The 23675-nt window shown below is 40.6% G+C and overlaps 1 protein-coding gene across 1 annotated transcript in view; it reads left to right on the forward strand.

Moving 5' to 3' along the window:
• Positions 1-23675, forward strand: part of C9 (complement C9) — a 53479-nt gene that overhangs the window by 11447 nt on the left and 18357 nt on the right. Inside the window, exons 2-6 of the mRNA XM_047874348.1 lie at positions 2729-2834; positions 3236-3380; positions 4166-4313; positions 11968-12106; positions 20627-20896. Coding sequence (XP_047730304.1) covers positions 2729-2834; positions 3236-3380; positions 4166-4313; positions 11968-12106; positions 20627-20896 — 808 coding nt within the window. The remainder of the gene's footprint in view (positions 1-2728; positions 2835-3235; positions 3381-4165; positions 4314-11967; positions 12107-20626; positions 20897-23675) is intronic.

The following is a 23675-nucleotide window of genomic DNA, read 5'->3' on the forward strand; positions in this document are numbered from 1 at the left end:
TTTATCATAAAAGTGATAGGAAGCGTAAATAAACATTTTCAGAAGGGGAATGATACGAGCAAATCCTGCATTTTTAAAAGATCCTTGTGTATGATTTATGGAAACTGGATTAGGGAAAAAAGTATTGTCATCTGGGAGAGATGTAATGTTAGTGTAGAGCAGAAAAGTGTCTGGCAGAGATGAAGGGCAAATGGACTTGAGAGTTATTTATGAGACTAAATAACAGGTTTTCGTTGTTGATTAGATACAGAAGATGAGTGGGAGGGTTGCAGGCTAAGAGAGACAATATCCAAGTCTCTGGCCAGGGCGACTGCATAAATGGAAGTGCCATTTACCAGGACAATATAGGGCAAGCAGCAGCTTTGAAAGGAGGGGAAAATAATGAATTTGTTTGGAGAATATGGTGAGTTCAATGGGGCATAATGAAATCCAAGTGCAGACATCCAATTGGGAGTTATATCCAAGAGCTTAAAATTCAAGAGAGGTGTCTGGACTGCAGACTTATCTCTCAATGTCATTAGTATGTGCATGGAAACCAAAGCCCTGAGAAAGTGTAGACATTTTTTAAAAGACAGGTTCAAGACAGGGCCTTGAGGAAAAACAGCCTTTCAGAGACTGTCTAAGGAGGAGGAGCCTACATAGTCTAGGAGAACTGGGCAGCAGAGAAAGAAGAAATTAAAGGAGTTCAGTATCATTCAGTCCGACGGAAGAGGCTGTTGTTTTTTTTTTAATTTTTTTTTCAACGTTTATTTATTTTTGGGACAGAGAGAGACAGAGCATGAACGGGGGAGGGGCAGAGAGAGAGGGAGACACAGAACTGGAAGCAGGCTCCAGGCTCTGAGCCATCAGCCCAGAGCCTGACGCGGGGCTCGAACTCCCGGACCGAGAGATCGTGACCTGGCTGAAGTCGGACGCTTAACCGACTGCGCCACCCAGGTGCCCCGAAGAGGCTGTTTTTAAATAGCCAGAATGGCCAACTGCATTGACAGCTGTGAGGAAGTCAATAAGACAGGCACTGAAAGGACCAAGTGTGCCACATAGCTGTCTGTCATCATTGACTCTGGCAAGAGCAGTGTCCTTGGGGCAGGAGGGCTGAACAGTGATTGGGAGGTTAGGAGCAGGAGATAGGGTGCAAACTACTCTTTGAAGATAGAAAAAAGGAGGAGAGAATTTCAGAGGTAGCTAATGGGACACATCGTGGTGAAAGAGAGGAAACTTTCTTTTTTTTTTAATGAAAGAGAAACATAAATATGTTTATAACAATTCCTTTAAGAAGCGACATTGTGGAGGGGCGCCTGGGTGACTCAGTCGGTTAAGCGTCCGACTTCGGCTCAGGTCATGATCTCACAGTTGGTGAGTTCAAGCCCCGCATCAGGCTCTGTGCTGACAGCTTGGAGCCTGGAGCCTGCTTCGGATTCTGTGTCTCCCTCTCTCTCTGCCCCTCCCCCCGCTCATGCTCTGTCCCCCAAAAATAAACAGTAAAAAAAAAATTTTTTTTAAATAAGAAGTGACATTGTGAAGGACAGGAGGGAAATGGGGGTGCCTGGAAGGGACTCAGAAAGAGTGTTTTATTTGCTTATTCATTTGCTTGTTTCTGCTTAATGGCAAAGACTTGAACACAATATATAACAAATTGAAAAACAGTTGGTAGCAAGGAAGAGTTTTAATGGAGGACAAATATAATTGGTCAAAGTCTCAGAGAAGTGCTGGAATCTGGAGACTCTGTGGAGGGATTGGCCTTACCTAGCCACCCTTCTGGAGTGAGACTGTGCTCTAGAAAGAGTAGGTACCAGTTCAGGGAAGTGGGGGCAGGACATTTATAGGATTCTTGTTCAGTGGCTTTTACTTTTGTTTCCTTTTCTTTTCTTTTCTTTTCTTTCTTTTTTTCTTTTCTTTCTTTCTTCTTTCTTTCTTTCTTTCTTTCTTTCATTGAATGATATAGTAATCCAAGGAGGTGTTGCAACCAGAAGAGATCCAAATAGTGAACAGAAGAAGAAAGAAATGTTCAAAGCCATAAAAACGCTGCTAAGCTTTGGGTCTAGAGGGAGGAGGGGAAGGCTACAAGTGCCAAAATATATGCCTTAAAATCCATTACGGTAAGGGGTAAGTCCTGAAGCGGAGAGTGAAGTGGTCGGGCTTGCAGTTTAGGCCATGCACGGTGCAGCGGGAGGAGGTCTTCGTCTACCAGGTGCAAGCTCCCAGAGTGCCTGGGCCCCCTGGCTGGAATTTTCAAGAGAACCAGGTCACCAGAGGCTTTCTCAGACTCTGGGGGATGCAAAGTGAAACAAGGTGCTTCACTGAGTTCATAAGTTGTTTGGAAATAAGTGACTAATCCGTGTAAAACAGGTAGCGGGAAGACCTGCTGGTTTTCCTCATCACCATTGTTTTCAATACAATTTATTGTCAAATTGGTTTCCATCCAGCACCCGGTGCTCATCTCAACAGGTGCCCTCCTCAGTGCCCGTCACCCACTTTCTCCTCATCACCATGATTCCAGGCATCATTAGATTCAAAGTTAAATTACAAAGCTGTACGAGAATTCAACAACAAAACCAGTTGAAAATACAAAGCAGCATGTGATCAAATGTCAAATGAGAGATATGGTAAACGGATACGTCCTTTGATTTTACAAGGCAGAAAAGTAGTAAAGAAATTAGACTGGCTTGTGAAGGCTTCTTGGAAACAGGCACATGTCATGCCACGAAGTTGACGCATTCTGTTGTCTTAGTTTTACCCCAGAGACCGGACAAGAGAATGAGACACCACTTCCGATAGACTGCAGAATGAGTTCCTGGAGCGAATGGTCAGTATGTGACCCTTGCCTCAAACAAATGGTAAGTATTCATTGTCATTCCCTCGGCTGATGTCCCCAAATGGAAACTGGGTTGCCGGTATCTCCAGGGAAAGGACTGGAGGGAGGGAGCCCCCCCAGCTGAATCCCAAACTGAGATGGAAAGATGGATATCTAAAGGGAAGAGTCTCATCCTGCTCGGAAATCTGAATGTGGTGGATAGTACTAAATGAGTGTCACAAGGAACCAGATTCTGCAGGAGAGACTGCCGACCCTAGAACGCCAGGTGTCACTGTCACAAGCATTAGTGACTGCTTTTAGGGCTTCCATCGTAAAACCATAGACTCATCTGGGAGTAGAAGGCTACAGTGCTGTGGATGCAGTTTTAGACGTTATTCCTTTTTGGCGTTAGAAATTCTAATGTTTCCAGCTGGTTTTGTGCAGTTTCGTTCAAGGAACATTGAGGCCTTTGGGCAATTTAAGGGGCAAAAGTGCGTGGATGCTGTGGGAGACAGAAGACTGTGTGAGCCTACTGAGCCCTGCAGAGACCTGGAGGAAGACTGTGGGAATGAGTTTAAATGTGGCACAGGTAATCCTTGCATCCTCCTTGCTCACTGTGGGCTTCTGTGTGCACTCATGAGCAGAAAAAAAACACGTCTGCTTTGACACGCTTATGGTTGCAAGTGTGAAAGGTACCAGTAAAAGGGCCACCTATAAATGTTGTACAAAGAATTCAAATGTATGCGCATTCCCTCCCCTCTGTCATTAAAGTACACTTGATAATTTCAGGAAGAGAGGAAATTTGGCATTAGACTCACGGTATCTTTTTTTTTCTTTTTTAAATATAATTTATTGTCAAGTTAGGTAACATACAGTTTATACAGTGTGATCTTGGCTTCGGGAGTAGATTCCCATGATTCATTGCTTACATACAACACCCGGTGCTCATCCCGACAAGTGCCCTCCTCAGTGCCCATTACCCATTTTCCCCTCCCTCCCCCCTTCAACCCTCAGTTTGTTCTCTGGATTTAAGAGTCTCTTATGGTTTGCCTCCCTCTCTGTTTGAAACTATTTTCCTCTTCCCCTCCCCCCATCATCCTCTGTTAAGTTTCCACATATGAGTGAAAACGTATGATATCTGTCTTTCTCTAGCTGACTTATTTCACTTAGCATAATACCTTCCATTTCCATCCACGTTGTTGCAAATGGCAAGATTTAGCACTATCAACAATAGCCAAATTATAGAAAGAGCCCAAATGTCCATCGACTGATGAATGGATAAAGAAGATGTGGTTTATATATACAATGGAATACTACTTGGCAATGAGAAAGAATGAAACATTGCCACAGTGTCTTTCTTGATTTTGATTGCAGGCAGATGCATAAAGAGGCGACTTCTGTGTAATGGTGACAATGACTGCGGGGACTTTTCAGATGAGGATGATTGTGAAGGTGATCCCCGTCCTCCCTGCCGTGACAGAGTAGTGGAAGAATCCGAACTGGCCCGGACAGCAGGCTATGGGTCTGTACTTGGCTTAAATGTTTCTCCTTGAGGATGAAAGTGACCTCTATCTCCCCTGCTGTGCTGGGGTGACGGAGGGTCTGAGTTAGAGAGTAGCTCATGGGTCCGCTTTCTGTTTGAATTATGCTTGAGCTTGAAAGAAGGTAAAGTGCTGAATCAGTATCTCCAGATAATTTGGACACACTGTCCAGCCTTAGTAGGGGGTCCATAGAATCAGGATGATAGGTGATTATTTGAGTCCAACAGGAGATGAAGCACCTCATTTGTGAACCTCTGGAAGGCCATAGCAATGTTAAAGTGATATGTTAACACTTGAAATTGAAATCGCCTGTGGTTGGTCTGGCAATTCAATTCAAATATTTGAATTGTCAGCAAGGCTGCCTTCCACTGGAACTTGTCCCGCGTCTACACCTGGTTGTAAGTTCTCAGGAGTTTCCTGCCTTGTAGAGTTGACCCAGGAGGAATAGGGCAGAATAATCTGTTCTGATGCCTGATGGCAATGGCGTTGAGACTCTGGTTCTCATCACCAGATGAAGTTCCATCCATGTTCTATACATAGGAGCTCTGGGCAGCTAAGCTCAGGTGAGAAGCCTTGGACAGTTTAGAACTCAGAGTTCTGCAGAATAAGGACCATTACCCAGAGATCTGTGCCCTAGGAATTAGAAAAATGACATAAGCCCCAGGTGCTATCCTGTTCCAAATAGAGGACACCCCAGGAATATCTACAGCATACTTTCCAATTGTGGTTCTGAGCTTTCTTCAGTAAAGGTACTTTTGGTGGATTTGTTGGCAAATTGTACTCAACAGAGACAGCTGTTCCCACATCCAGTGGTGTATTGACAGAGATGGCACATGGCTCTGTTTCGTTGCCTGTAGTGCAATGTGTCTTATCAACCTCGTAATCCCAGTGCCTGGTTCATCATAGGCACTCATTAAATACTGGTGGGTAGATATATAGAGGAATTAATTAATTGATTGATTAATGAAAATAAATGCTTCTAAAATACCGTCAATTGGCATCAGGTAAGATTGAAACTGGGTACCTGGAAACTCAGGTTCAGGACTCGAGTCCTGGAAATGGGCATAGGGAGAGGCAAGAGGAAGATGTGGGTGACGGTAAAAGCAAGAGGAGGAACTAAGGTACTGGTTCTCAACCAGAGGTGATTTTTTTTTCCCAGAGGACATTTAGCAATGTCTGGAAACTATTTTGCTGGTCACAACAGTGGGGTATGGGATGGAGGACCCAAGGGGTGAGGGAGCCCTGCTGATATTCAGTGGGTAGAGGCCTTGGATGATGCTAACCATCCTGCAGTGCACAGGACCCACAATGTCATTGGTGCTCAGACTGAGACCTTATACCAAGGCAGGGGGCAGTTCCTAAGGTAAGACCCCTGCATCAGTTTGGCTACAAGTGGAGACGTCTTCTCTCTCTAAACCAGATGGAACTTGTGCTTGTTGAGTCACAGTAAGGAAAAAAGTGCAGGAGACCAAGAGTCAGGCGCCAGATAAAACATTTCACACATCCTCTATTCACTTTATGAAATCTTGTCCTAGCAGCATTCAACTATTGCCCACTAATACTAAGTGTCTTTGGCCTTTAGCCTAAAGGTAGGAGTCTTGAATCCAATGTATAATAGTTTTTGTCTCCAGACTCAGGAGGTTATTTTAACAATTGTTAGTAAATGGTATGGGGGTTGTCTGCAACCTTATAACCAGATTGCTGTATGCTCCAGTGAGTTCTGACTCTTCTTGCTGTTTTCTTCAAGGAGATACTGTGAGCCCCTGGTGAAAGTCCATTGTCACTTTGTTTTGTTTTGTTGTAGATCCAAGAAACAGTTTTCTCTCTAAACAGATGGGCTTGAAGGTGGGCATTGCATATGTTATGTATTTTCACACAAGGCAAATTTACACCCTATCTTATAAAAGACTACAGAAATTGTAGCCCAGTTAGCTGAAACACAATCATTCATAATCTATTGGTTTTCTTTGCTCAGAGAAAAGAAAAATTTCATATCAAGCATTTGTAGGAAGTTATATGATGAGGCATTCCAGAGAGCTGGCTGGGACTCCCTAAATACATCATGCTTTACCACCGTAAGGCCTGATGGAAGGGAACGTCAGAGGGCTGACTATTCGAGACCAAGAAAGAGGGTGGGGCCCCAGCTATGGGAGAAGGTTGGCTGCAGAGGTGGAAAATGAGGTTGGTCCCCATAGAATAAGTCCACCAGCATTTTTTAATTAAATTCCCTACTACCATGAGCAATAACCTATAACTAACTTAGGCTTCATAAAGCCTATTACTCTCCAACAGCTTTCATTTGCATAATACTTTGAACTTTTCAGCACCTTTTTCTACGTTTTTTCTCTATAGCTTTCCATAATAATCCTGTGAGGCTGTCAGGGGAGTTATTATATTCATTTTACAGATAAAAACTGAGTGAAGCGGGGCGCCTGGGTGGCGCAGTCGGTTAAGCGTCCGACTTCAGCCAGGTCACGATCTCGCGGTCCGTGAGTTCGAGCCCCGCGTCGGGCTCTGGGCTGATGGCTCGGAGCCTGGAGCCTGTTTCCGATTCTGTGTCTCCCTCTCTCTCTGCCCCTCCCCCGTTCATGTTCTGTCTCTCTCTGTCCCAAAAATAAATAAACGTTGAAAAAAAAATTAAAAAAAAAAAAAACTGAGTGAAGCAAATAAAACCAGTTTAGTCTCTTTAGATTCTAGCAGAACTCTTTAGTCTCTAGTAGAACTGAAACCCACATTTCTCTGACTTTTATAAAACTAGATTTGTTTCACCATTACCCTGGCCTTCTGTCCACATGCTCATCATGCCACCCCCATCACCATCACTGCAAAGCCCATGAATCAACACTTTATCTTCAAAGTAAAACTAACCTTAGAAAATGAAACTCCTTAGGTGGCTATTTATTACCCACATTTTTGAATTAAGAATATTGAAGAATAGTATAACTCAGTAATTAATATTTAAGAAGAGTTTCCAAAATGACATGCTTTATTAGATTTGAGATATTCTTCAATCCCATTAATGTTGCAGATTTATTTACGATGCATCTCCATTATTCTTCTAAGGGCCTAATGGGATATATTGAATAGAGGTAATAGGAGTAAACACCCTAGTCAGAGCAACATGCTTGTAAACTGCTTCTACACAGTCCAATCTGGAAACTCTCACTGAGCCTTATCAGCAGTCATACACAGCCAGATTCTTTTACACATGAAAGTCACAAGTCATTACCTACAGTCCTTAACTTATATGTGTTTTTCATTTGAAGGACTCCCACTTAAATTCTTAATGCCAAGAGAATTCCCTTGTATCACAAATGTTTCCGCCTCTTGCCTTGTAGGCATCTGAGATTCTCCAGAAGTGTTTAGGGAAATCCCCAGCTCATCTTGCATTCATTGAAAAAATATAAATCCAAACCATCTGTAAATGATGTACAGCATGCAATGAATTACTTTTTTTTTTAATGTGCTCTAAGCATAACACCACTTCCGTGGAAGAATCTTTGTTTTCTGTTTACCTGGTAAATTGGAACTGTCTATGGTTCTAGATGCTGGCGTGAAAACAGGCACCTCTAGGTGCTGACAAAATATACATGCTTTTTTTAATTTCCCAGGCGATGACATTCCATCCATGAGAAGTTTTCATGTTTCTTGGCTGAAAAAAAAGTTGGCTCATTCTAGACTAGACTGGCTGTCTCTGTAGTAGTGGAACCAAGTCAAAAGTTTTGAAACATTTCTTCCTTAGTTGTGCTTTAGACTGTGGATCAGCTTCATTGTAACTTTCCAGATGGATGCAGCCAACTAGTCAATTTGCTGTTCTGTAAAACAAAACCTACAAAGTGGGGTATGCATACCATGGGGTGCAAAAAAGACTTTCTAAGGGGCAGGTAAGTTTTCACATAGTAGTTTCCTCAACTATTAGTGGCTTAACTACTCTATTGGACTGACAGGAAATCTTCGATTCCATACATATATATTGTTCATAAACTTGATAAGCTTAACAACTCCGTGGCATTCAGGTTATCAAACCCATTCTCCCCTTTCATCTCCCTTTTTAAAATCACTGAGCTTTCACTTTCCAAAAGGAGAATACACCCCTTACCCATCTAAATTTTACCATGTGGAAGAACCAAGAAACGTCTCCAAATACTGCTGCTCAGTTGGGCTCCAACGCCTTGTAAGTCAACTGGTCTCTCACCCTTTTTATCAACAACACTGAAAGATATTCTAATCAATTGTCAGACAATGGGCTATGAAAATAATTTTTAATGAAAAACTAGTCTGTGACCTTTTTTGGCATACATCTCAGAAGATCAAAGAATCAAGTGACATTGCCATGGCAAAATTCCTTCTATTCTTATCTACTTATGTACATGAGTAAAGTTTCTCAGCATTTACACCTATAAAAATAGAAAGTAGGAATACAGTTGATCATGAATCTTGTCTTTTTCTAGCAATAAGTAATATTCACCCACAAGGGCAGGAACTCATCAATTAATTTAAAAAGAAGTCCCATTCATTTCACTGAGACACCATTACTTTGCAATTACTTATGTTTATTTATTACTTTAAAATTTTTAATACTTATATATACTGATGATAATAATAATAACTCCATCCAGAGGAACTTTTAATTACTTAGACCCTATGGTCAAAAAGTATCTTGAAATTTTAGAAATTTCACTTAATATCTTTTTAGTACAGAAAAGTATAAAAAAGTAATCAATTAAAATTTCCAAGATATCTGCACTGCAAAGGAAACAATCAACAAAACTAAAAGGCAACCGATGGAATGGGAAAAGGTATTTGCAAATGACATATCAGACAAAGGGCTAGTATCCAAAATCTATAAAGAACTCACCAAACTCCACACCCAAAAAACAAATAATCCAGTGAAGAAATGGGCAGAACACATGAATGGACACTTTTCTAAAGAAGACATCCAGATGGCCAACAGGCACATGAAAAGATGCTCAACCTCACTCCTCATCACGGAAATACAAATGAAAACAACACTGAGATACCACCTCATGCCAGTCAGAGTGGCTAAAATGAACAAATCAGGAGACTACAGATGCTGGCGAGGATGTGGAGAAATGGGAACCCTCTTGCACTGTTGGTGGGAATGCAAACTGGTGCAGCCGCTCTGGAAAACAGTGTGGAGGTTCCTCAAAAAATTAAAAATAGATCTACCCTATGACCCACCAATAGCACTGCTAGGAATTTACCCAAGGGATACAGGAGTGCTGATGCATAGAGGCACTTGTACCCCAATATTTATAACAGCACTTTCAACAATAGCCAAATTATGGAAAGAGCCTAAATGTTCATCAACTGACGAAGGATAAAGAAGATATGGTTTATATATACAATGGAATACTACTTGGCAATGAGAAAGAATGAAATCTGGCTATTTGTAGCAACGTGGACAGAACTGGAGAGTGTTGTGCTAAGTGAAATAAGTCTGTCAGAGAAAGACAGATACCATATGTTTTCACTCATATGTGGATCCTGAGAAACTTAACAGAAGACCATGGGGGAGGGGAAGGGAAAAAAAAAGTTACAGAGAGGGAAGGAGGCAAACCATAAGAGACTCTTAAATACTGAGAACAAACTGAGGGTTGACGGGTGGGGGGAGGGGAAAGTGGGTGATGGGCATTGAGGAGGGCACCTGTTGGGATGAGCACCAGGTGTTGTATGGAAACTAATTTGACAATAAATTATATAAATAAAAAAAAATTCCAAGCTAAAATAACATCACGTTAGATGAAAATTCTGTGGAATTGGAATAGAAATATGGATCCAAGAATAAAAAGGGGTAAGTGCATATGAACAATCTCTGTATCTTTCACTCATTTTGTAGTGAACCTAAAACTTCTCTGAAAAATAGTCTTTAAAAAAAAGGAATCAAAAAGAATACCATAAACTGTCTAGTTGCTAAAGATATATAAACATTGCAGTGATTTGATACCCACCCAATACTATGGCATTTCATTGGATTTATTTTAAAAAGAGGCAAAACAATCGTATTTTAAGGTGTAAATAAATATTTGTAGCCTGCTGAGAAATTATACCCTTTGCAACTACTCAAACTTAAGATGAAAAACTTTTTAAGTTTTTTTTAATGTTTTACTTATTTTTGAGAGAGAGAGAGACAGAGAGAAAGACAGAGCGTGAGCAGGGGAGGGCAGAGAGACAAGGAGACAGAATATGAAGCAGGCTCCAGGCTCTGAGCTTTCAGCACAGAGCCTGATGTGGGGCTCGAACTCACCACCCATGAGATCGTGACCTGAGCCGAAGTCAGATGTTCAACCAACTGAGCCAACTAGGCACCCCAAGATGAAAAATTTTATATATCAAGCTAAAATTGTGCAGGCAGGCTGAGTTGGACATCATCTTTTATAGAGTAGACAAGCAGAAAATCTGGACACTTCTACGTGAAATCATGCCATACACATTTCCACCTCCATGCTTTTATGCACACCATTCCTCCTGCCGTTGCGTCCCCATCCTTCAAAACCCAAGTCAAATCCTACTTCTTCTAAAACTCTATTTATGACCCTGAAATGGGGTTTCTTCCTGTCGGGAACCTGTGTAGCACTTACCTGTGCTGTTCATTTGGCACATGTGTATTCGTCTTTGGATTATTTTGTTTTAAAGTTTATTTACTTATTTTGAGAAATCACATACAAGCGGGGTAGGGGCAGAGAGCGAGAGAGAGCGAATCCCAAAAGTTTGGGTCGTGGTCTAGAGAAATGGAAGAATTTCTGCTTTTGTGTCAAACTCAGTTACAACTTTGCAGATCAAACCTCCGTCTTGGCCTCCTAGGTCTAGAACCCCATATTCCAGAGGCAGTCTAGATAGCAATGACTGTTCCTCCAATAAACAGAAGTGTTCTTCTCAGAGAATGCTTCTTGTTCATACATTGCTTTGAGCCCTACAACTCAAACTTAACTTCTTTTAAGTTAAATAAGGTTTCTATTTCTGAATTGAACCTTTCCAAATAAAAATATTTTGCTGGGAGGAAAAAGTAGAACTTTTGAGAATGCCTTGTCAGGATGCTGAAATTTTTGTGTTTCCCTTTGGAAAATATAATAGAGATGATATAAGCCTGGAGGGAATGAGGTTCTTGACAAGCAGTGAGGCAGATGGAGGAAAAAGCTTAAGTTTAAAGAGCATGGGGAGAGAAAGAGCCCCAGTGTTGATTCGTAGATTAAAAATTACATGCATATGTTATACTGCCCCCCTGAGATGCTCTGTTCTCAAATAATTTAAATAGGTGGTATTACAGAGTTGGCTCTTAGTTCACTAAGGGAAGTTAGCTGAGAGTTACAACACTGGGGTTAAGATTCTAGGAGCCAGATGGTCCCTTGCTCCCTACTTACTGCATATCTTTCATTGTAGTCTCCACAGTGCCGAGGTTGCCTGGAAGTTTATAAGGTCTTCCTAAGGTGTGCTTCCTGCCAGAGATGTAAAGCAGAAGTGAGCAGGCTCTTGCTTCTGTTCCTGATTATATCACGCATATGTTGGGGGCAGTGGGGGTGCTGAGCCAAAGCTGTCTCTTTCCCCAGCTATAGAGGACTGCCTTGCATTAGCTCCTGGTATCGCCATACCTAATGCTACTCTGTTCATTCTCAGCATCAACATCTTAGGGATGGATCCCCTAAGCACACCTTTTGACAATGAGTTCTACAATGGATTCTGTGACCGGGTTCGGGACGGAAATACCTTGGTCTACTACCGCAGGCCCTGGAACGTGGCTTCTCTGGCCTATGAAGTAAGTCTCAGAAGCGACCACATTGCCCAACTTTTAGCTGAAAAGCCACTTCAATAAGTTTAAAACTAAATAATTTGAAAAGTCCAATGGAATAAGAATTTGATGTGAATATAAGACTGACTTAAAGAAAAAGGGGTGTGGCTTCAATCTCTTTTGAAAACACACGGTGGTCTACAGCCAATCCTCAGTAATGTGCACATAGCAATAGAGTTTTGGCAAATACCTAGACCCCATAAAGAGAATCATCTAAGATCCTGATAAAACTAAAAATTAAATTAATGCTGATTTAAGTACTGGGTACACTGCTTGCATGCTCTTCAAGACCATTTTTTTGCTAGCCTACCAGTGAAAACCCATCTTTATATTCCCCTTGGTAAAGCCTGCTTGACTAATGTGAATGGCTCTTTTCACTAACCTCACACCTCTCTAGCTCCTGTAAAGCTGTTTCTTAAAATGACTTTTACTCTACACAATGCCACCCCAAACGTAATCATCTTCCTAAGAGTCACCTAAATTCTCTAGAACCATCACAAACTGGACCTGTCCATTTAAAAGATTAGTATTTATCTGGGGCACCTGGGTGGCTCAGTCGGTTGAGCATCCAATTTCGGCTCAGGTCATGATCTCGCAGTCTGTGAGTTCGAGCCCCGCGTCGGGCTCTGTGCTGACAGCTCAGAGCCTGGAGCCTGCTTCTGGAATCTGTGTCTCCCTCCCTCTCTGCCCCTCCCCCGCCCATGTTCGCTCTCTCGCTCTCGCTCTCTCTCTCTGTCAAAAATAAACATTTAAAAAAATTTTTAAATAAATAAAACATTAGTATTTATCACCTTTAGAGAGACTTGGTCTAAGCAAGATATAATAAAGAACAATAATTGGCTTATTCTGAACCAGAAGCGACAACAATTTGTTTTCTTAAATGGTCTCATGGGTGACCCATAAAGTTTGCTTTATTCAGTTTTCACAGAGTCCTTTATTACTATTGTTACTCACAATGGTTTCAAAAACACATACACTTTTAAATGAATACAGTTGATATTTCTATTATTTTTAACAATGTTGTAAAATAATACCTACCCATTGTAACCTGAAGTGATCATGCTTTCCCATAAGTACTAAAGAGTTTAAAGTCTGAACTATTTGGAGGGCATTTTTTTTCCATATGCAACCACATCACCCTATATTTTTGTATCTGTAAGTCCAGAATGGAATTGATTTTCCCCCAAATTTCAGGGAACATGTTGGATTATTGATCTTTCCCCGTCGATGCCAGATTTACCCTCTTTAAGCACACATTTTTTTGAGGGGAAGACGATCTTTCTAAGGAGTATTACAAATGTTCCACTTTCTTAAAAAAAAGAACATACCAAAGATAAGGTGACCTTTGTCATTGCTGATGGAAGAAGGGCTTGTTGTCTTACTTAATTTTGTTTCTCATCTGCGTCACAGTTTTCCTGTCATCACTGTGACCAGCCTCTTGGCTCCTCTATAGGTAGGAATGGCTGCAAGTGACACAAGATGGTGAGGGCTGGGGCATTGCGAGGGACTGACCCTGAAGCTACATTCGGAGAGCAAATACAGTGTTTTCTCTTATTTGCAACCCTGGAAACAGAGGGACTTCTGCATTCAGAGTAGTTTGGATTTTACAGAGGAGATGTGTTGCTTACCCTGTATATTACTTACACCCCCAGGGGAGCTGGGAGTAGCGTCCCATAACCAAACACATTGGATGTGGACCTGGATTTTTAGTTGGTGTCAACTGATAGGATAAGTTGGTTGGGAGTTTGCTAACGTCCCCAAATCACCTTCTTGGTGCTACAACTGCTGGTGCTCCCCCCACTCTAATCTGTTGTAGGCTTGGGAAATAGCCAAATTTGTTTCTGCCATACAGAAAAGAACCTAAGTGGAAATCTCTATTTTGGCTTCTTAGAATTTCTTTTTGCACTTTCTAATATTCAATGTAATATTTTACCTCTTTTTTCATGCATATTATTACAGTAATTGAAGGCAAAAAATGCATTTTTATTTTATTTTATTTTGTTTTGTTTCGTTTTATTTTATTTAAATTCAAGTTAGTTAACATATAGTATAATAATGGTTTCAGAGAATAATTTAGTGATTCACCACTTGTATATAACACCCAGTGCTCATCCTAACAAGTGCCTTCCTTAATGCCCATCACCCAATTAGCCATCCCCCCACTCAACGTCCATCTAGCAGCCCTTAGTTTGTTCTCAGTATTGAAGAGTCTCTTGTGGTTTGCCTCCCTCTCTGTTTTTATTTTATTTTTGCCTCTCTTCCCCTATGTTTATCTGTTTTGTGTCTTAAATTCCACATATGAGTGAAATCATATATTTGTCTTTCTCTGAATGGCTTATTTCACTTAGCATAATACATTCTAATTCCATCACATTGTTGCAAATGGCAAGATTCATTCTTTTTGATTGCCAAGTAATATTCCATTGTGTATATATGTGTGTGTGTGTATATGTGTGTGTGTGTGTGTGTGGTATATATATATATATATATATATATATATATATATATATCTCCCATCTGAAGGCAAAGAATTCATTTTATACTTCTTTATATCCTATTATACTAATACCCAACTCAATATATGTATATGGAATATGCTCAACAAGTTTTTATTGGATGAATTCATTTGTTTAAATCCTATTTTATTACTCATTGACAATAATTTACTGCTTTTATTTTTTTTGAAAGAACTTTACTGGCCTATCATGATATGAAGAATATTTCTTAATAAAGTCATTTTTCCCTGATACCTTCACACTCTCTCAGTGCCTCTTATCTCAAATATGGCTCTGGTTCTAGAACACACTGCATAGGTTGGAATCCCAATTCTGCCCCTAAGCAGTGGTGAGATCTCAGGCATATCATTTATCCTCATCATGTCTCAGTTTACTCATCTTTAGGATAGAAATAATGATACCTACATTGTAAAGATAAATGAATCTAAAACACTCAGGAAATTAGTGGCACATAGCAAACACTCAATAAATATTTGCATTATTCTTTCTTAAGAATATAATTAGTAAAAGGCTTAGCTACAATTAAGTGTGTAATTAACAGTCACATTACATGTCAAGGTTTATTGGCTACTTTGTAAGTCAGAAGTAATGGCTAAGAACCACTGAATCCCGCAATTATGGGGAAAAAGCAGTGATGGTTACATGCACAAATCAGTTCCTTTTCACTTGTTTTCCTCTGGTCCTCTCCACTTTTGTTGTTGAAAGTCATGATTTGTAAATCAGGTTTCAGGTTTTCATTACAATTTTCTTTAAACTGGATCACCGTAAGTATGTAAGATTTATGAGATCAACAAAGAATTGTAAAATGCGCTTGGATTATAATCATCTTTTCCTGCCCAAATCCTGCCAAAACCCTGGGTGACTTATATCCTGTGGCTGCCAATAACTTCTTGTTGCCTCTTAACATCCTGTATCTATTCTACGACAGCTACTCACATCTGGAGCCCCATCCTTAACCTGTGTTCACCAAAACAGTGCTGTCTCTGAAAAATCTGAACATCAGGAAATCGAGCATTTAACTCTTTGCCTCACTGCAACTGACCAGTCTCTCTGCTCTCACACTTGTTTAGACCACAGACCTACTCTTGGGCCCCATGGAGAACCAGTTCTTTGGCATCTATTTTCCTCCCAATTGATCTTACATAACAAATAAACTCACCATGGATGTAAGGTATGGAGACAGACAGTCAAAGGTGACCCCCCCCCCCCCCCACTGGATGATGATAGGCCACCAATAAAGCTGTGGGAAGTCAGGGAAGAGGGAGTCCGCCAAAAAAAGAGTCAAAGTCAATTCCAAGAACAAGATAATGATTTGAGTGTTGATAATTTTGAGTGTGAGGTTCTGTGTGACGTCTAGGTGAAGTTGTCCTGCAAAGAGTAGATTATACAAATGTGAGCGGAGACAGAACAATCTGAATTGGAGGCAGAAATTTAGGAATCATCAGCATGCAGATGATCATTAAAAGCTTGAGAGTGCTTGAGATCCTCCAGGAAGCATACAGTGAGAGAACAAAGAACATAGGAATGAGGTCCTAGAGCACAGCTAACATTTAAGACACAGGCAGGGAAAATGATCTCTCGAAGACACTGGCTAAATTTCAAATTACTCCCAAATTTAGTAGCTAAACAATTAGGCTGAGGGCGGCTCCTGAGATTGCAGTCAGTCTCTTCTTTCTAGGTCCTTCTCTCAATTAGTGAGAGATGGCATTAGTAATAATAATAGATAATAGATGGTTTTATTATCTATCTGCACAAAGTCTCAGTGGCCTCTAACAGTTTTATCTCTTTACCTTCTATTTCCAGTCACTCTCCCACCTCTCCCTTTCGATTTGAACTCTGAAATATTTATCGGTTGTATTCTATCTCCTCCACTCCCAGTGCCAGAAGTAATGTTTCTTTCTTTTCAAGAAGTATCAGTTGGATAAACCTTTATATAGGAGAGCTTTAACTGACCTTTATAATGTGCATGGCCTTCTGGAACACCCTTTGCCCCTCTTTGTAATTTCAGCTTCTCCACATCGGTTTATTTTGGTTTTCATAAAGAAACTTGCGGGGCACCTGGGTGGCTCAGTCAGTTAAGTGTCCAACTCTTGATTTCAGCTCGGGTCATGAACTCCTACTTTGTGAGAACAAGCCCCACCCTGGGCTCTGTGCTGACAGCACAGAGTCTGCTTGGGATTCTCTCTCTGCTGCCTCTCCCCCACTTGCATGCATGCTCTCTCCCTCAGAAGAAATAAATAAACACTAAATAAGAAGGAAAGAACCTTGCTTCTATCCTTGCATCATCCTGCTTTCTATAATCTTGCCTCTTGGCCTCTCTTTAAAGATTTTTGCTCTTTCTTCATGATGAGTCCCAATATTGGTCCATCTCTGAATGCCTGGCATTGAGCTCAGACTTCTTTTTGGATGAATGGATATTTTTTTTGCCTTTTTCAACCCAGCTTTTGTCTCTGTGCTTTCTAGAGTGACCTCACCTTCACTGTTTCAGACTGACTACTATCATCCTGGCATAGTGAGACAGGATTGCTCAACAGCACCCTAACACCCTGGCTAATATTCTCTTACACCTACAAGCAATCCTCCACACTGCTAAGCTGATCTCTGCCAGTGCCAGTTTCTTTCCAGCCATGTCAGGAATAAGTGCGGGTACCTACAGATTACACCACTCCTATCTTGCAGCCAATTAGAACACAGTAGCTAAGAAGAGCTCAGTCTTCCAGGAGAGTTAGGAAGTAGTTTTCCTGGTGCCATTTTGCTCAGCTTTGCCACTTCCCAGCATTGAAGACTGAGTAGAATTGTCTTCAGTTGCTACTGTTAGAATAGATTGTCAAGTTTTAACAGGATAAAGATCAACAACAAGGAAGTCATGGCCTACTATCAGGAAGGTCAGAGGCCTATCCTGGCAGTACTCCAGATAGAGCTGGATAAAACCAGACAGGCCTAAAATGGCAGGTGCCATGACAGGAAACCCCTGACCAAATTAGGGAGAAAAAGCACAAGGCCCTGCTTCTGGCCATATTCTGCCCCTTAGTTAATAACCATCAATAAAAGATAGAAACCCAACTCCCAGGGTGCCTCTCTCTCTCTCTCTCTCTCTCTCTCTCTCTCTCCCCTAATCACCTATATAAAGAATGTATCTTTTACTTTAATAAACTTCCATTTATGTCGCTCATCCACTGTGTTGAGTGTCTGTCCTCAAATTCTTTCTCAGGTCAAGACCAACAAGTCACCTTCCCTGACTCCCTCCAGGTGGGCTGGGTCAAGGCCCTAGGGCCCGGGGTCTCCCCAGCTCACCCAACAATACTTCCACTAGCCTTAGATCTCAAGGCAACAAAAATCCTATTCATGTTTCAAAGGCTAAGTTCAAGGCAACTTTTTCCGTGAATCTTTCTTTATTTTACTAGTCAGAATTTGTCAAGCCCTCTTTGGCAGTGTAGCATAAGAATTAACAGCTGGGCCCTGGAATCAGACTTTCAGGGTTTTAATGCTGGATGGACCACTTCCTAGCTGTGTGACCTTGGACAAATTTCTTTCTTTTTTTTAATGTTTTTATTTATTTTTGAGACAGAGAGAGACAGAGGATGAGCAGGGGAGCGGCAGAGAGAGAGGGAGACACAGAATCTGAAGCAGGCTCCAGGCTCTGAGCTGTCAGCACAGAGCCTGACACGGGGCTCAAATTCACAGACTGTGAGATCATGACCTGAGCTAAAGTCAGATGCTTAACCGACTGAGCCACCCAGGCGCCCCTGGACAAATTTAACCTGCGTTTTCTTATTGGTAAAATGGGGAAGATTACAGAAATCATCTTAAAGATAAGAAATTAAATGTCTAATCCTACATAAACCACTTTTAACAGCCTCTGGCACAGAGTAAGCACTCAATAAATATTCACTATTATGGTTAGCAACATTGGACCTGCATATTAAATTTAATACATTTTTGTTAGTATCTACTACGTGACGGACACTTTACCAAGTCACGAGGCGATAGTGGTGTGTGGATAAGATAGACATGTTTCCAGACTTTTTGGAACTTACCATCTGAGAGTCTATTAAATAAGCAATCATAAAAGAAAAGGTCTTTCATTGTGTTTTACTTTAAAAGACATGACAGCTTATAGAAAATGGATTTGCTAGTCTGTGAGATTAGGAAAGACCCCTCCCCACTGAAGAAGTGATGTTTAAGCTAAGATTTGAAATAGGAGTGGGAATTAACCAGGTCAAGCTGTATAGCGCGTGTGTGTGTGAGAGAACGTGTATGTGTTTGGTTTATGGGAGGATGGGGGGAGGGGGAAAAGATGTCAGAGAACATTCCAGAAGGTAAAAGCAGCATAAATGGGCCCTTTGGTAGCAGGAAGCATAGGCTGTGGAAATAGAAAAGTGTCTAAAAGCTGGAGTACACTCAGGGAGAGATTAACTTGGAATAAGTCTAGTTTAGATTACCTCCTAAAGGCAGTGGGAAGACTGAAAATTTTTAAGCCGGGAAGTGACATGGTTAAGTTACCTTCCCCCTTTATGTTGAGCACTTTCCCCAGGATGCCTTGATTTAATGAAAACTGTACACATTTTAGTCATTTCCATTAGATGGTAACTTTAGTTTCCCCGTCTGAGTCCATTCACGTCGGTATGACAAAATACCACCAACAGAGTAGCTTAGAAAAAGCAGAAATTTATTTCTCACAGTTCTGGAGATGAGAATATCAGAAGTTCTGGAAGTCCAAGATCAGAGTGCTAATCTGGTTGAGTTAAGGTCCTCTATTAGGCTACAAACTTTTCACATCCTCACATCCTGGAAGGGGCTGGGGAGCTCTTTGGGGTCACGGGTATGAGAGCAGTAATCTCATTTGTGAAAGCCCCTCCCAAAGGCCACACCTCCTACCATCACATCGGGCACTGGGATTTTAACATATGCTATGAAACTTAAAGTTTCAGACGATAGCATTCCCTGTGCGGAACAGTCCCCCAGTATATGCTAGGGAATCTGGTCCCAGCCACTGACTGAAGACATGGGCGTCTGTTTCTCACACTGGAGCGACAGCCTATCGCAGAGGACCTCTGGAAAGAGAGGTTAATCACTGAGACTAGCAACCCTCCCACTCATATCTGACAATTGCCAAGTTGGCTAAGAATTTTTTAATTGAAAGTTTTAATTTTTAACTAGGTTGTTCAGGGTATTTTTTTTCCATGCAAAAAAAATGAATATGGTATAAAAAAAAATGTGAAAAAGTCTGAACATCACAAAAGATTGTTCAAGGAAATATAAGCCTGCTGCCACTCAAGAATTTCCAGATTTCCATTCCACAGTTTCCCTTCTCAAAGGCAAACACTCTGTGCTTTGTCTATTTTTCCAGTAATTTCCTATGCACGTAAAAGCCTTTTTTTGCTTGCTTGTTTTCCCTTATTTATTTATTTACTTACTTACTTACTTACTTTTTAACAGACAGTAGAAGTGTAAAGGTTAAGAGACAATGCAGAACTTAACCTTCCTGCTTAAATTAATCAACATGCAGAAACTATTCAAAACCGAGCTGGCCCAGAAGCCTTCGTGGTCAGGATTAGCTTTATCATTTCTTTCTTCCTTTCTTTTTTTTTTACACAAATGAAAGTATACTGCACATCTGTTACACAAATTGTTCTGTAATTATTAACATATTTAACATCTGAAAGTTTCGCTGCGTTCTCAGCCCTTCCTATGCGGTGTCTCATTGGATTATCTCATAACACCCTTTGGGCTCCCTCTGGTGAGTCTCTCTATTTCGCGGAAAGAATCTGACACGCAAGAGAAGTTACTGTGTCCTGTTCTCAAGAGTCATGGAGCCCGTACTGGAGTCCAGCCATGTCGCTTCAGTGCTTCACTCTTAACTCCTTTGCTCAAATACCTTTCAAATCATTGCTTGATTTTTATTTTATTCCATGCTTATTTAGGGTGGTTTTCTGTATGTTGTTTTTAACATCTCGTGATTCTCTTTTAGACCAAAGCCGATAAAAACTTCAGAACTGAATATTATGAAGAACAGATGCAAGCATTCAAACAAATTGTCCAAGAGAGGACATCGAATTTTAACGCAGACATAAATTTAAAATTCACACCTACGGAAGCAATTGAACAGTCCAAAAGTAAACTTCAAGAAACTTCTGACAATAAAGCACCCCTAGGTCTTACAAATGCCGAGGCTAAATTTCGATTTGGGTATTCCAAAAATGAAACTTACCAACTGTTTTTGACACATTCTTCAAAGAAGGTAAGTTCAAACACTTAAACAGAGAATATGAAGGGATATTTTTCAAAATAACCAAACCCCTTCTTCATGTTTTTTAATTTTTTTTTAATGTTTATTTATTCTTGAGAGTGAGAGAGACAGAGCATGAGTGGAGGATGGACAGAGAGAGAGGGAGACAAAGAATCCGTAGCAGGTTCCAGCCTCAGAGCTGTCAGCATAGACCCCGATGCAGGGCTCAAACTCAGGAACCGCGAGATCACCACCTGAGCCAAAGTCAGACGCCCAGCCAACTGAGCCACCCAGGCATCCCCCTCTTTTATTTATTTATTTTTTAAGATATGGGTTTTTAAAAATTTTTTCTTTATTTGTAAAGTTTATTTTTATTTTTAGAGAGAGAGAGAGTGAGGAGGGAAGGGACAGAGAGAAAGAGAGAGAGAGAGAGAGAGAATCCCAGGCAGGCTCCAGGCTGACACTGATGTGGGGCTCGAACTCACAAACCATGAGATCATGACTTGAACCCAAACCAAGAGTCAGTGCTTAACAGATGAAGCCATGCAGGCACTCCCCCAAAACTGTTTCTTTTAAGTGTTTGGAGCACATAGAGCTCATTGGAAAGAGAGAGAAAAAAGAGAGAGAGGTAATAATAGTCAACAAATCCTCAAATATGTAGCTAGAAGGTCAGGAAGAAGAATGCAGACTGGAGAAGAACTTGACAGGATCTGCAGTAGTATAAGGGGGTGAGATGTTTGGTGGTGACGAACAGAGAACAAGCGTATTTAGAATTCAGAGCATACCTTTGGACTGAGATTGTGGTAATAGACTGTTCAATTTATGCTATCTTCAGAATTACAATGAAGAATCATACTGAGGAATGTTGGTAATTTACTGCAATGCCTTACACTGATGGCTATGTACTTACTATAAAGTGTCTCTAAAGTAATGATGCCATGAAATTATACACGTAGCATATGAAACTTGTCTGCTTCCTTTGTAATCACACCTTTAGTTTGAAGCTTTGCAAATGTGTTTGTTTTTTAATATTGAATCCCAATTTAGAATTTTGTTTCATCCCCTTTGAAATAAATATAGAATATACTTTCTGTAATCAGTATGATGCTGGTAAAACATTCCTTCTTCATTTTCTGATAACACAGTCACTTATTTAGATACCCTCTCCTCCTTTAAAAAATAATAATAATTCACTCTTAGTACTTTGCTCAATCATTATAATTGTTTTGTATGGGTCTGTACATTGTCTCTATATTAACATGCATACCCATCCAAAGTATGTAGTTGGAAAATCCTTTAAGTCATGCAGAAAATATTTAATGTAGATTTCCTACGTGGCCAGGCACTGTTCCAGGTACTTAGGATACATTTGTGAACCAAACTAGAAAAGATTCCGGTCCTCATGGAACTGAAAGTTCATCGCAGAGAGATAGATAAAATAAACATAAGCGCAAAATAGCAAACCACATAGTATTTAGAAAGTGTTAAGTGCTATGGAATAAAGTGAAAAGTAGAGTAACAGAAGGGAAATCAGGAGTGCTGGGAAAATGGCAGTATTAAAAAGAAAGCTCAAGGAAATCTGAGTGAAGATTTGAAGGAGAAGAAATAACCAAATAGTCATATTTGGGATGATGCACCTGGCAAAAGGAACTGTTAGAGATGACCATATCTGTCCATTGGCCCAGAGTGAACCAGAAGGAGAATAAGTTAGAAAGGTTACCCTGAACCAGGTCATGAAATTTAGCTTTTTCTCTGAGTGGTATGGGAGGTCACTAGAATTATTTTTTAATAGAAGATTGACATACTCTAATATAATTTAAATGATAAGAAATATGAGAGTTAAGAGCAAAAGCAAGATTTGTTGAAAGCTTTTGTAAGAATCCAGGTGAGTGATGATGGACACAAGTGTAGAGTCAAGCATGACTCTAAGGTTTTTCACCTGAGCAACTGGAAAGATGAAGTTGCTACCAAACGAGCTAGATGGGGCACCTGGGTGGCTCAGTCAGTTAAGTGTCCCATTCTTGATTTGGCTCTGGTCATGATCTTATGGTTTGTGAGATCAAGCTCCATGTTGGGCTCTGTGCTGACAGCATGGAGCCTGCTTGGAATTTTCTCTCTCTCTCAAAATAAATGACTACACATTTTGTAAAAAAAAAAAAAAAAAAAAAAAAAAAAAAAAAAAAAAAAGAGAGAGAGAGAGAGAAGATCCAACACTAAACTCAAGGAACATCAATAGAAAGAGGAAGAAGCAGCAGAGGACAGCAAGATGTGGCAGGTATAATGCCCTAGAACCTCACTACTCAAAGTGTGGTCCATGGGTCAACAACATCAGCACCACTGGGAAGCTGGAACCTCAGCCTCTAAGCCAGACCTGCTGAATCAGAATTGCATTTTAACAAGATTCTACAGGGGATGTGTTCGCACTTTACAGCTTGAGAAGAACTGCACTAGGAGATAAGAAAAGAAACTATCAAGGAGAAAGGAGTAATGAGCTGTGCCAAATGTGCTAATATGTCAAAGAAGAGGGACTCAGAAGTAACTGCTACCGGCTTTATCACTGTGAAGGTCACTGGTGACCTTGACAAGAGAAGTTTTGTTGAAGTAGTGAGGAGAGCTGAATGACTGGATTAGATTCAAGAGAAAATGGGGAGAGAGGAATTGAAAACAGCCAGTACAGAGAGTTCTTTAAATGAATTTTGCTTTTAATGAGGACAAAGAAATGGGTAGCAAATCATTAGACAAGTGAGGCCAAGAGATTTTGACACAGAAGGAACAACTTTATGTTTGGATG

The sequence above is a fragment of the Prionailurus viverrinus genome, chromosome A1 (genome assembly GCF_022837055.1).
Source record: "Prionailurus viverrinus isolate Anna chromosome A1, UM_Priviv_1.0, whole genome shotgun sequence".
Lineage (NCBI taxonomy): Eukaryota > Metazoa > Chordata > Mammalia > Carnivora > Felidae > Prionailurus > Prionailurus viverrinus.